General features: G+C 36.7%; 1 protein-coding gene across 2 annotated transcripts in view; it reads left to right on the top strand.

The window, feature by feature from the left end:
• Window positions 1-13,205, top strand: part of LOC145674309 (cyclic GMP-AMP synthase-like receptor) — a 73,396-nt gene that overhangs the window by 14,638 nt on the left and 45,553 nt on the right. Inside the window, exon 3 of one of the 2 annotated variants that reach the window (XM_081744174.1) lies at window positions 8,662-8,832. The exons of the other annotated variant lie outside the window; for it this stretch is intronic. Within the exon in view, the coding sequence (XP_081600300.1) occupies window positions 8,662-8,832 (171 nt within the window). The remainder of the gene's footprint in view (window positions 1-8,661; window positions 8,833-13,205) is intronic. 2 annotated transcript variants of the gene reach the window in all.

Genomic DNA, 13,205 nt, shown 5'->3' with positions numbered 1-13,205 from the left:
CGGCATCCGAATTGTCACTTTTAATCCCAGCTACTCCTAAAACTACAGATTCGGCACTTAATATTAGTCATTTGTGATTATTTTTAAATGTTTATCCCCCTCCCCTACATTGTATTCTCTTCCTCCCCAACTATTAGGGCTGGATTTGGGTTGAAACAGCATCAGATGTGTCACTGTTTCTCTCATCGACCCCAAAAACTAGAGATTCAACACTAATATCAGTCATTTTTGATCATTTTTAAATTTCTTTCCTCTCCCCCTCCCCTACGTTGCATCGTCAAAGTGAATAGCCTAAAGTAATCCCTGTTTCCAAACTCATGTATGTTGAAAATTTCATTGAGATCGGTCGGGTGGTTCAAGAGTGATGAAGTCACAAAGGCAGTCATTTTTATTTTAATTTTTTAAAGTATATATCTCCCCCTCTCCTAGGTTGGCTCGTCAAAGTCAAACTTTAAAAAACACCCAAGGCCCGACCCTCATATATGTTGAAAATTTTATCGAAATGGGTTCGATCGTTCAAAAGTTATTAGGTTTTATTAGTTTTTATTTATACGTCCCTTCCCCCCCCCCTCCCCTAGGTTCTACCGTTAAAATGAAATTACAGAAATGTTTCGAGATCCGAACCTCATGTATCTTGAAAATTTGATTGAGATCGGTCATATAGTTCAAAGTTATTAAGTTAAAAATATAGTAACTTTCATTCTTATATAAATTGACTTTTATATATCTCCCCCTCCTTCTCCTCCACTACGTTGCTCTGTCAAATTTAAATCATAAAAACGATTCCAGTCCTGAATCTCATCTATGTTGAAAATTTGAAAATTTGATCAAGATCGGTCGAGTGGTTCAGGAGTTATTAAGTTTTATTTATTTTTAATATCCCCTCCCCTTTCCCGTCCCTCAATTCTACCATCAAAGTGAATAGCCTAAAACCAGCCCAGCCTCGAACCTCATCCATGTTAAAAATTTGTTCGACATCGGTCGGGCGGTTCAGGAGTCTGAAACATAGTGATTTTCAATTTTACATTTATAGATAAAGAGACATTCCATGTGAAATCAACCAATGAAATGACAAAATCTGACCTGATGATCTTAGATTTTTGTAAAAATGATGCACGGCTTTATTACAGTGGGAGATGAAAAAAACCCAAATATTAGCCCTCTCATCTTGAGAGTGTCCCCATACATGTGTTTAAAAATTTCAAAAAATTACATTTTTTCAGTTACAGTAATTGTTAAAAATTGTCATAAAATGGTTAATATGTGCACTAGAGACATGGAACAAACACTATTGGAAAGCTTAACGATTGCTCTACAAGTTGCAGTATATTGAAAAACCTGTATAATAAAAAAATAACGCTTCAAAAATTCAAATTCAAATTTAAATTTTGAATTTCACACAGAAATGTCCCTGTGACTTTGTTCAAAATTGTCCAGGTTGTAGTCTCATATGTGTACTAAAACACCACAAATTTGCATTTTGGGCACTCAATGGAATCCGATTCGAAACTCAACATAAACCAAACATTGCAAGATATTGACCATGTGAATATCTAGGTTCAGATCAATAACCATTTGCCTGTAGCTATTTACCTGCAGCATTAAAGGAATTTATATTCAATTTCATTTGTTTCTTGATGTATTCATTTGAATATACACAATTACTCACCTTTCAAGTTGTTTAAGCAGGTATTACGTTTCCGAACAGAACTGAATAAAGGCCATTATTCTTGTTAGTCAGTATGGATGTTTCTAAATTTATGTTGGCTGCATTGATACATGTTATTTTCATTCCTTTGTTTCAGGATTGCTGTTACAAAACTTATCATGAGGAGGAAGGGGTATGTTTCCCTTCTTTTCACAATATTTGTATCAAATGTGTTATGAAACACAGTTGCACTCTTCACAATCACTTCACACACTTTCAGCACAAACAATTAGTCAACAAATTATTTTTTTCTATTTCAGTGATACACATGTCTGTAACAGCAATCCTGAAACAAAGGGATGAAAATAACATGAATCAATGTAACCAATATAAATTTAGAAACATCCATACTAACAAGAATAATGACCACTATTGAGTAATGTTCGGAAACGTAATACCTGTCTAAATAACTCGAAAGATGGATAATTGTTTAAATTCAAATGAATACATCAAGAAACAAATGAAGTTGAATATACATTCCTTTGATGCTGCATGTAATAGCTACAAGCAAATGGTTATCGATCTGAACCCAGATATTCACATGGTCAATATCTGGCAATATTTGGTTCATGTTGAATTTTGAATCGGATCCCATTGAATGCCCAAAATGCAACTTTGAGGTGTTATAGTACACATGAAACTACAATCTGGACAATTTTGAACGAATTTACAGAGACATTTTTGTGCTAAATTCAAAATTCAAATTTTAATTTGAATTTTTGAAGTGTTATTTTTTATTATACAGTTTTTTTTCAATATATTACAACTTGTAGAGCAATCTTTCCAATAGAGCAAGTTTTCCAATAGTGTTTGTTCCATGTCTCTACTACACATATTAACCATTTTATGACAACTTTTAACAATTACTGTAACTGAAAAAATGCCCTTTTTTGAAATTTTTGAACATCCTGTATGGGGACACTTTCAAGATGAGAGGGGTAATACTTGGGATTTTTTCATCTCCTACTGCAATAAAGCTGTACGTCAATTTTTACAAAAATCTGAGATGGTCAAGTCTGATGACTTGTTGATTTGACGTGGAATGTCCCTAAATCATGAATTACGTGAAGTTGAAGAGCTGTTTATGGTTCCACATGGACCATCAGCAGGGTACAGGTTTCCAGAAGAGCATAAGGGTCTGGCGCTCGGGGTTCCGGGTTCGATCCTGGCCTCCGCCAAGTGAACTTTCTGGTGGACAAACACCGTGTGCGTGGGTTTTCTCGAGGTTCTCCCGTTTCCTTCCACTTTCTTCATTCCACCATTTCATTCATTTCTTATCTTCACCGTCTCCTTTAGCCTAACCGGCATAACCGTGGGACGTAAAACTCAAAGATTTCATTTCATTTCCTTTCAAGAGCATAAGGAAAGTGTGTGTTTTGTGACTATTGACAATGCGCTACGTGTTGTGAGTGCATCAACACCTATTGGAACATCTGCACTTTCACATGCTGTTAGCGAAGAAGACACCAAGCAAGCAAATGATTGGTTCATGTAGAACAAAGAAAAAAAAAGTGAAATTTTATTTCCGAAGACCATTTTAAGTAAGGGAACTTAAAAATTTGTGTCGTAATCGTAATTTCCACCTCAGATTATTTCGGTTTGAGAAAACGGAGGAGTAGGGGGAGACTTATTTTACTATTTCAGAGAGCCTTTTTGATCAAAATAATAAAAAGGAGTCAGGAAAAGCTTTTATTGCTCATTTAATGAATGCGAACCACAAACATAATCAAATTGTTGTACTTTTATTGTTTCCAGTGTTGCCAACTGTGACATCAAAGTTAACAAAACTTCGCTAACTTCAAAAGGCTGTAGTTAATTTAAGAAGCATTGGTCGAGAATGGTATTTAGTGTGTTAATTATTCATGTAAAGTTGAACCATCTTACAAAATTTCAGAATTTTGAATTATGGTGTTTTCGAAAAAATGGCGCCCAAAATTGGCGATTTTTGAAAATTTGACAATTCTCAATTTTTTTCCGACGAAACGGTTGTACACAGAAGCGATACATTTTTTTTTTCGGAAATCGTGTAACTAGATGTTACCAACCGTGGAAACAGAATTTTGAAATTCGAACCAGAAGTGCTCGAAATAAATGCGCGAACTTTAACTTTTCAGATAAACTGATACTCGTTTGTTAATTTATGTACAATAAGATACGCAAGCGCAAACTAAACTATAATAAAATATAGTTTATTTATATCCCTATGTACATACCACAACAACAATTATAACTCTACCTGTCTCCATAGCTGAATGGTGGGGCTATGAAGTTGACCATTTTCCATGTTTTCTACAATTCATAAATTATAACCCCCGTCTTTGATGACTCATTACTTGGCGGGAAATTTTTTCGACAAAACAAAAAAGAATATGGGTCTCTTGCAGGGTTGGCTGGTTTAAACCAAGGTGGTTTAAACCAGCTGTTTTTTTTTTTTAAAACAACTGGTTTACCTCCCCCCCCCCAGAAAAAGAACGAAAAATGCTTTAAATCGTGTAAACTTCATGGCGACGTTTCCACATATCAAACCATCCGCATTACGTTTATCTACTTGTCACCATTTAATCAAGGGGTCACGTGTTTAATTCTCGGTCGAACCACAACCCATCTTTCAAGTGTAAACCAAGTAGCGATTCGAAAGCGAAAGTAAGCGAAAGTCTTCTCCGTGATAACCTTGGTATTTCATAAGGATGTTAAGCCTAAACATACGAAATGAAACCAAATTATATATTTCTACTTGAATGAATGCCTGTTGTTTTATAAAGAAGCCAAGGTTGCTTAAATATGTTGATAGAAATTGGCAAAATTTATCAACTGCCTACGTAGCTTCCAACATCAGCTTGGATTTGACTTGGTTTTAATTTCATTGAATGATATCTACATACCAAATTTTTAATTTAATACCTCAGTTTGGCGTAGTGATTATATACGTTGACCTTAAAATTTTACACACACATATACATTTAAAGTAATAACAGGATTTTCCCAATGGCTAGGGCGGGAGTTTCCCGATATATATATATAATTTAGTATAATGTTTTTAATTCTTTAACTGTTTATCATTCTGTCCTGAAATGACTCTTGACAATTATATTAACAACTAGGCCTATGTAAAGATCAGTACAACGTATTTTTATCAGGAGTCGTTCGTGAGTGAGTCGGCAATCGCATTTGTGACCAATTAGTTCCGGTTTCGTGCCCAAATGGACAATTTCTCTTGGATGTAAGGCGAGAAGCGGTTTGGATTCCGCTTTAACCTTATGTGACCCCTTCCAGTACAACCTTGTTGTTGCGTAATAACACCGAGGCAAAACAAACTAATTTCTGTCCATATCTAATATAGATACATAGAGTAAATTATTTAAACATAAAAAAAAAGAAAAAAAAGCCGGGTTTAAAAAAAACTGTTTTTTTGGTTTTTTCAATAAAAACCATGGTTTTTGCCAACCCTGGTCTCTTGAAAGCATGTCTAGTTGCTATAAAAAAGTTTCAACAATGTCTGAGATGGTGGTGGTACAATTTTATTTTATTTTATTTATTTATTTATTTATTTATTTATGTATTTATTTATTTATTTATTTATTTATTTATTTATTTATTGATTTATTGCCTGAGTTTAAATGGAAGGCATCGGGGACCTTTTATCAATTCGTCATCTTCGCGTCGCTTGCCCCGCTCTGGCTCGGCATTGACAAGGTTCACAAGCTTTCCGGAAGACCTATAGTTCCTGCGTGGTGACGACACACGTATTCTCCACGGACTGCTGCTGTTTTTGCAAGAGCTCCAAGTGTTGCATGCCATTTAATTTTAACTCGTATGTGGGTGTTTTTTTCTTGTATTTTAATTAACTTACTCTTAATTTTAGTATTGTAGCTTTTGTCTTTAGTTTGTTTTTATGATTAAGTCAGGTCTTAGTTTGAGTGCAAAAAGACCTCGCCGTTGGCGCACCCAGGGGCGTAAATAAGGGCCCCGCAGACCTCACATTGCGGGGGGCCCAAAGCCATCTGAAGGCCCCCAAATCTTGAAGTGAGACGTAGAAAAGGGGCCCCACTTCACGCTGTCTGCGGTAGGGCCCCCAGGCTTTTAGTTACGCCACTGGGCGCACCCATAAAATCTCTAACTCTGACTCGAACCCGGGTCTCCCATGTGAAAGGTGCGTACGCTAACCGCTTAACCACGAAGGAGCTCGTATGCCAGATCTGCTCGGAAGTGGTGCGAAGATTATTTGGGAAGACAGCGTAACACTAAGAAAACAGAAGAGAATAGTTCTCCCAGAAAAATGAAAGTTCATGAATGAAATGAAGAAAGTAGACGATGAGCAAAGAAGTTGAGACAGAAATCTGAAACGGAGTAAGAACTTCTTCAGGAAATCAATTTTTTGCGGAAGTTGCAAAATTAATGTCTGTGGACATTGTTGAAACTTCTATTTTCATTTTATTGATCAGTTAGGTATTTTAATAGTCTAATTATCATTGCATATGTTAAGTGTATTGTAGTTGTTTGCATTTACTTTGACTTGCCCTAACCATACATGTTCATGATGGAAATAAAAATGTTAATTTGGGTTATTTTGATCAGTACTTATTATCGAAGGATAAAAATAGGAGAAAAAGTAATACAGACATTAAAGAAATAAAAAGAGATGGTCTCACGGATTGGAGAAGTGCAAAAACGACACTTTGTCGATTGCTGCGGTCACACGTCAAATGGTAGTACAGCACGTTGTGAAATAACCATCTCAAGCTGTTTATTTTTTTTTTTAATCTATTTATTCAAGTCAACAGTAACAGACGAAAATCATATTCACGAAGAAATTAAATATTGACTAAAAGCAAGGAATTCGTGTTATTATTCAGTTCAAAATCTCTCGTCGTCGCGAATTCTGTCGAGGAATTTGAAGCTTAAAATACATAGAACGATAATCATGCCTGTTGTTCTGTCTGGTTGAGAAACACGGTCGCTTATTCTGAGGAAAGAACATAGATTGAAAGTATTTGAGAACAAGATGCTGAGACGAATATTCGGACCCAAGGCGAACGGGAATGGTGAATGGTTGAAACTTCATGATGAGGAACTACATAATTTATATGGTTTACCAAGCATTATTAGGGTCATGAAGTCTAGGAGGCTTAGGTGGGCGGGTCATGTAGCTAAAATGGAAGAAAGTAGAAACGCTTTCAAAGTCCTGACTGGAAGACCAATCGGAAAACGACCATTAGGAAGACCTAGGCGCAGATGGGAGGACAATATTAAGATGGATCTCGCAGAGATTGGAATACAAAGTAGAAACTGGATGCAGTTAGCTAAGGATAGAAGTCAGTGGAGAGCGTTTGTGAACGCGGCATTGAACCTCCGGGTTCCATAGGCCATAGAGTTAGTTAGTAAGTAAGTTAGTTTTTTTGCATCAAAGTTTTTAGGGGCCTTTCTCTCCCTTGGGTGTACACTCTTAAAAATTGGTATGTGATGCAATAAAGTAGTCCACTGCATGGTGAATACCCTGTATGTGTACTTGTTGCTTATATGAGAGAAAGGAGGATTTTTTTTTGAGTCAGCTTTTTGACGCATATTTCTTTTTTTCTTTCTTTCTTTTGTTTTTCTTTTTTTGTTCTTTTACGAATAGGGCGGAAATTGCTCAAATGTTACCTCGTTGGAATTTGTGCTCCATAAGCTTTTCAAGAATGTATAAATCATGACTCTGTGATAATTAGGGGGTCACCAAGGTTTCCAACGTGAGAGTCTACGATTTCGTTCAAATCCCTGGCGGGTGTACAAAGTTAATAATGCTCGCCCTCACTCAGGCTCCGAAGTTCGAGTTCACGGTCACTAATCTCATTGAGGCTCGAGCAGGTTCGAGACTCGCTAACTTTAGACATACAAGTTTGAAAATTTGTCGAGAATTTCCGACGATCAAGCACGAAACAACTTAATTCCACAACAGGGGTTCTCTGTCGCCGTCCTAACATTGTAGACATATATGCATGCATCCATCCATCCATACATATAGACATATACATATACATGGTGCAGGGCGAAGAACTTAAAGTGACCACTCCCTGTAACTTCTAAGCTAATTGACAGAAATAGCGGGGGGGGGGGGAGTGACATACTCGACATTATCATCAGGTTAACAGTGTTGTAGTCTCATATATAAAGTTTGATTTTGTCAAATGGCACTACGGCAGGTTATCACATATTTCAAACCTACATTTAAAACGAAATATTAGAATACCACATTTTTTGTTCGGTGTTGTCAACTAAGGATGCTAAAGTATTGCAAATATCCAAAATTCGGGAGCTCTACAACAGTAATTAAGCAACTGAGATGAACGACGCAGTGCATATCTAAAGTAACTTAGTGCCGGATACTAAGATTATGTTATGATGCATTTCGGATAAATAAGATCAAAGTGACAATACATTATTATTATTATTATTATTATTATTATTATTATTATTATTATTATTATTATTATTATTACTTTTATACAGTCTTTATTTCGAAAAAGTGCTCAGATAAGTAACATATCTGCGGAATTAGATGGTTTCCAACTGACAAAATAATCATATTGCCGTTTATAGCAATTTAATGCTTCAAACCGTTCCTAAGACGATAAATAGAAGTAAAGTTTGCAACATTGCTTAAAATTATTGTAATTACAACTATAATGTTATCGCTATGATGTTATACATTGATGCCACACAAAACAATGATCATTTTAAATATTCCTTACAAATTCATCATTTTAAATAATGTTGCAGATTCTATCAACATCTTCAATTTTAGGTTTAGAAAAACGATTTTTTTTTTTCTCGAAAGCCACACATGAAGATTTTCACTCTACCATATCTCTTTATTCATTCAGTGAGATATATCGATTGATTTGTCTCATCATTGAACAATTTTTCTTTCCTTTAAACGCTAATAATTCAGAATTTATTATTTTTTTTTTTCGTAGGTCCTTTCTGAACTTTTCCAGCTTATGGAGAAGAAGGACAAGTTGTTTAAAACAATCTACAACAGTCTGTATTACACTGGAAGTTATTTTGACAGGCTCAGAGTATCTGAAGCAACAGAATTCGATTTAGATGTCATTCTTAAGCTGCCCGTGGGCGATGACGAAATTGAAGTAAGTATTACTGACGAAATTTTAAGAGAAATTTATAAATAGTTGTGTCCCGATACAGTTGTGTGTGTATAAAATACGGGCAATGCAATTTGTTGAGACTATTGGGTCGATATGCGGTTCGAAGTTCGTGCGGTTATTTTATATTTTATTTTTATTCTGCTGTTCTGTTCAAATTCAAATACAAATACAACATAAGACATAACATTAACATATTCTACGAGTGTAACAATACATTGCATACACATTCAAAAACTTGTGCCATTTCCCGCGTTGTTTGACGAGGATTCTCATGAAGCAACTCATTCAAGAGATTTTCGTCAAAATCTGAAGATCATCCAGAACGTGGAACATCAGACAAGTCAGACCGTCCTTCTCGAAAGCGGGAAAATCATTTCTGTGCTGTTCTTTCAGCAATTGCTTCATTTTCATACACTGCACAAACTGTTTCCGCAGCTTCTGCTGCACTGGATCCTCAGTTAAACTCGAAAAGTAAAATGTGACGGAAATGATCACTTGTCTCAACTTGACATTCCATATTAGTTTGTCTAAAATATATATACAATAATACGTTCACGATCAAGAAAACCTGTGTTTCACAACACACAAACTCCAAACTGCGGTAAAACAACGGAATAACGATAAACAATCGCTTCACACCGCATGGTTGCCAACCCAAAAGAAAATCGCACGAACTTATGCATCGATACTTAACTTTTGTTTGCACATCAAAAACTACAATTGTTTAGAAAATGAGGCCATTTTTATTTTCGAATATCAGCAGTAATGAATAAATTTTTGGAAAACAAGTCTTTTCATTGAAATTTAGCGTCCCTTTTCGGAACTATTGAAATACCAGACATGGACTTCAGTTTAAGGCAGAATCCGAATCTCATAATCCGTTCAGTGCTCTTCTACCGAGAATCGAACCGGGACACCGTTCATCAAATGCACGCTAACCACTAAACTAACATGTAGGACTAAAAATAACTTGTATTCCAGTTTCAGCAATTTTTTTTTCATCAGAAATCGTGACTGTTTTCATTATTGATCAGCTACTTTTTTACTTTACTTTTTAAAAAATCTACTTTTAATAGGCACCTAGAAAACAAATTTCAGTTTCCCACTTCTCAAACACTTGTTTATATCTAACTAGCGTTGATTACCTGCTTCGCTGGGTTGAAATAAAAACTTGAAATGCACAACTCCTTTATATACAGTATCTCCCCAAGGTTGCGGGGCTGAATTTGGATGTAACTGCCATCGGAAGTGTCACTGTTCATCTCAGAAATCCCGAGAACTATGGATTCGGCACCTATATTTTCGATCATTTTTATAAATCTCTCCCTTCCCCCTCTCCTAAGTTGCATCGTCCAGATGAGGTCACAAAAAACATCCTAGGCCCGAACCTCATCTATGTTGAAAATTTGATCGAGATCGGTCGGGTGGTTCAAGAGTTATTAAGTCACAAACGTAGTTACTTTCATTTATACGTATATAGATAGTGTTCTTTTTATCCTAAAGTAAAAACTAAATACTTGGCGGAATAATTTAGCCCGGCTTGTGGCACTTACGTGTTGTTTTGGGATGTGTGTGATTAGCACATCGACTCCCTTCGCCGTTAATACTGGCTTTCTAGACTGGAGTTCGTCACCTCTTTCTTTTAACTGACTCCGTCTGATGAGTCCGAACGGTCACCAGTGTTTCCTCAGAATAGACCCGTCACAGCTTGAAAATGAAAATGAAATGAAATCTTTAAGTTTTACGTCCCACGGTTATGCCGGTTAGACTAAAGGAGACGATAATGATGAGAGATGAATGAAATGGTGGAATGAAGAAAGTGGGAGGAAACGGGAGAACCCCTTGAAAAGCCACGAGCACGGTGTTTGTCCACCACAAACTCCACACGGCGCGAGCTGGGATCGAACCACAGACCCCAACCACCGGAGGTGAACGCTCTACTTCTGAGCCCCCCCACCCCCCCGGCACAGCCTGAGTTCGCCGATCTCACGAGAAGTGGTGGCGCAAGAGACCCTGATTCGATTTGCGGCGGGTGCTCATATGGTTCGGATCCCATGTTAAGCTGTAGTCTACGTCTCGTATAGCCTCGCTGCTAAAAGGAACGCTAAAATCAAAATCCAGTGCATTATATTATTATTATTTAAAGGAACTTATTTTGTCGCACTGTTAAGAATGCAACCCAACGATGTAACTTAGTATTCAGAGAGAAACTGCATCAGGTTGAATACTTATCTCCTGTCTAACCGGCACTCCAACCTTATGAGTTTAAGAATAATTTGGTTTTAACATCTTAGCTTTCGACTGTGAACATTGTCTCGATGATGTCGCAGTATCGATCGGTCGTGATATACTGATGTTAGGTGCCGTGGTGTCTCAGTGGCGGAGCGTTCCTCTGGAGCATGGGGTTCTTGGTTCGATCCCAGGTCGCGCCAAGTGAGATTTGTGGTGGACAAACACCGTGTGCGTGAGTTTTCGCGGGGATCTCCCGTTTCCTCCCACTTTCTTCATTCCACCGTTTGATTCGTTTCTCATCACCACCACCTCCTTTAGCCTCGGTGCATAATCGTGGAGCGTTGAACTAAATATTTCATTCCATTTTTCATTTCTAACAACTTATAATGTGGCATGAATAATTTTTCATGAGAAAATCCGCAAGAGTTAGTTTGCTTTTGAAGATGTTTTGATACAATTTTCCGAAAGCGCCTATTATAATTTTGTTCATATTTCGTAAAGAAACGTTTATATAATAATTATAGCATGATATGATTCATTTTAATATGTGAGAGAAAGAAAGGCTAGTGCACTGTTCCGTACCTTTTATTTGCTCTGAAAGATCTGGGAACGTTACTACCAACTCATCTTTACGTGAACTCCCGACCCAACTCTATCTAGAATTCTGACAATTATCCGATTACCAGGGTTTGCTGACAAGAGATTTCAACATGTAACAAAAATCTTTAGTTATTAAGGATTATCATGATCATTATAGGTATTTTGCTACTATTGACAGGTCATTTGCTACAACTGAGAAGCTTCCATGCTCCACGGTCTTCCGCTAACCTCTTCGTCTTCATGTGCGATTTTTCTGTTTTGATATCGTCCATTAAATTGTAGTCTCCTTCGCTCTCTCTCTTTCTTTCTTGCCACCATACCTTCTAACACGTCCTTCATGATACAATTCCTTCTTACCCATTGTCCCAACCAGTTTCATTTCATCTTCTTAATAATATCTAAACTTGCTCTTTTCTTCTCCACCATTTCTAAGATATCATCATTCGCTTCCTGTTCGACCCATGTAATTATCTCAATTCCTCTCCACACCCACATTTCGAAAACTTCCAGTCGTTTCTCATCATTTTTGCGTAATGTTCCTGTTTCCTGCTCCATACAGAACAATACTCCACACGAAGTATTTTATGAGTCTTTTTCAAAACTCCTTCTTCAAGGTCTCACAAAATAGTATTTTTTTTCCTCCTAAAGGCTTCTTTCGACATTCCTATCCTTGCTTTTATTTCATCACATTCACACTTCATACCATGACTAATAATGCGATCCAGATTATTAAAAAAAAGAGACCAAAAAACTTGTTGGTTGTTTAAATACTCCATGAATCAGGAGCAGAACAATCAATCAAGATCAGATCAAAAAGACCAATCAGCAATGAAATGGTGGAATGAAGAAAGTGGGAGGAGACGGGAGAATCCCGAGAAAACCCACGCACACGGTGTATGTGCACCACAAAGCCCACTTGGTGTCAGTTGGGATCGAACCAGGGACGCCATGCAGCAGAGGTGAACGCTCTACCACTGAGCCACCGCGACCGCTAGAATGGAATGGAATTATACGTTTTATAATCACTACATATGAAGGAAATGTTTAAGATCCGTTCTTATGGACCCACAGAAGACTTCTAGACCACCGCATTCAACGTATCGAGACAAAAGTTTTAAATTTTATTCGTTTCATGAGACCACTCACGAGTATTTTTATCTTTTCTTCCCGTAACCAGAAACAAAGTTGATAAAAAAATTTAGTATACGATTATCTTTATATTCAACAATTAAAGAACAACCTGTAATAACATTAAAATTTTACATGTTCCCATTAGTTTCTTTTTCCACTTCAGTAACAGTTTATTATACTATAATGGTAATATGGAACCTTTTTTTTTAAACAATTCTTGTAGTGTCTTGGAATTTTTTTTTAATATACAGTGCAGCCCACTTATAACGAACTCGGAAAAAGCGAATTATTGGATATTATGAACATAAATGAAATCCCCGTCGCACCACCTATTTGAAACATGGAAGAAATGATCGTTTATTACGAACAATATTTTCCGTAAGGACCGCTTA

The sequence above is a fragment of the Thermobia domestica genome, chromosome 17 (genome assembly GCF_964235325.1).
Source record: "Thermobia domestica chromosome 17, izTheDome1.hap1.1, whole genome shotgun sequence".
Classification (NCBI taxonomy): Eukaryota; Metazoa; Arthropoda; class Insecta; order Zygentoma; family Lepismatidae; genus Thermobia; species Thermobia domestica.
The sequence above is the reverse complement of the archived record's forward strand: the minus strand, read 5'-3'. Positions and strand labels throughout refer to the sequence as shown.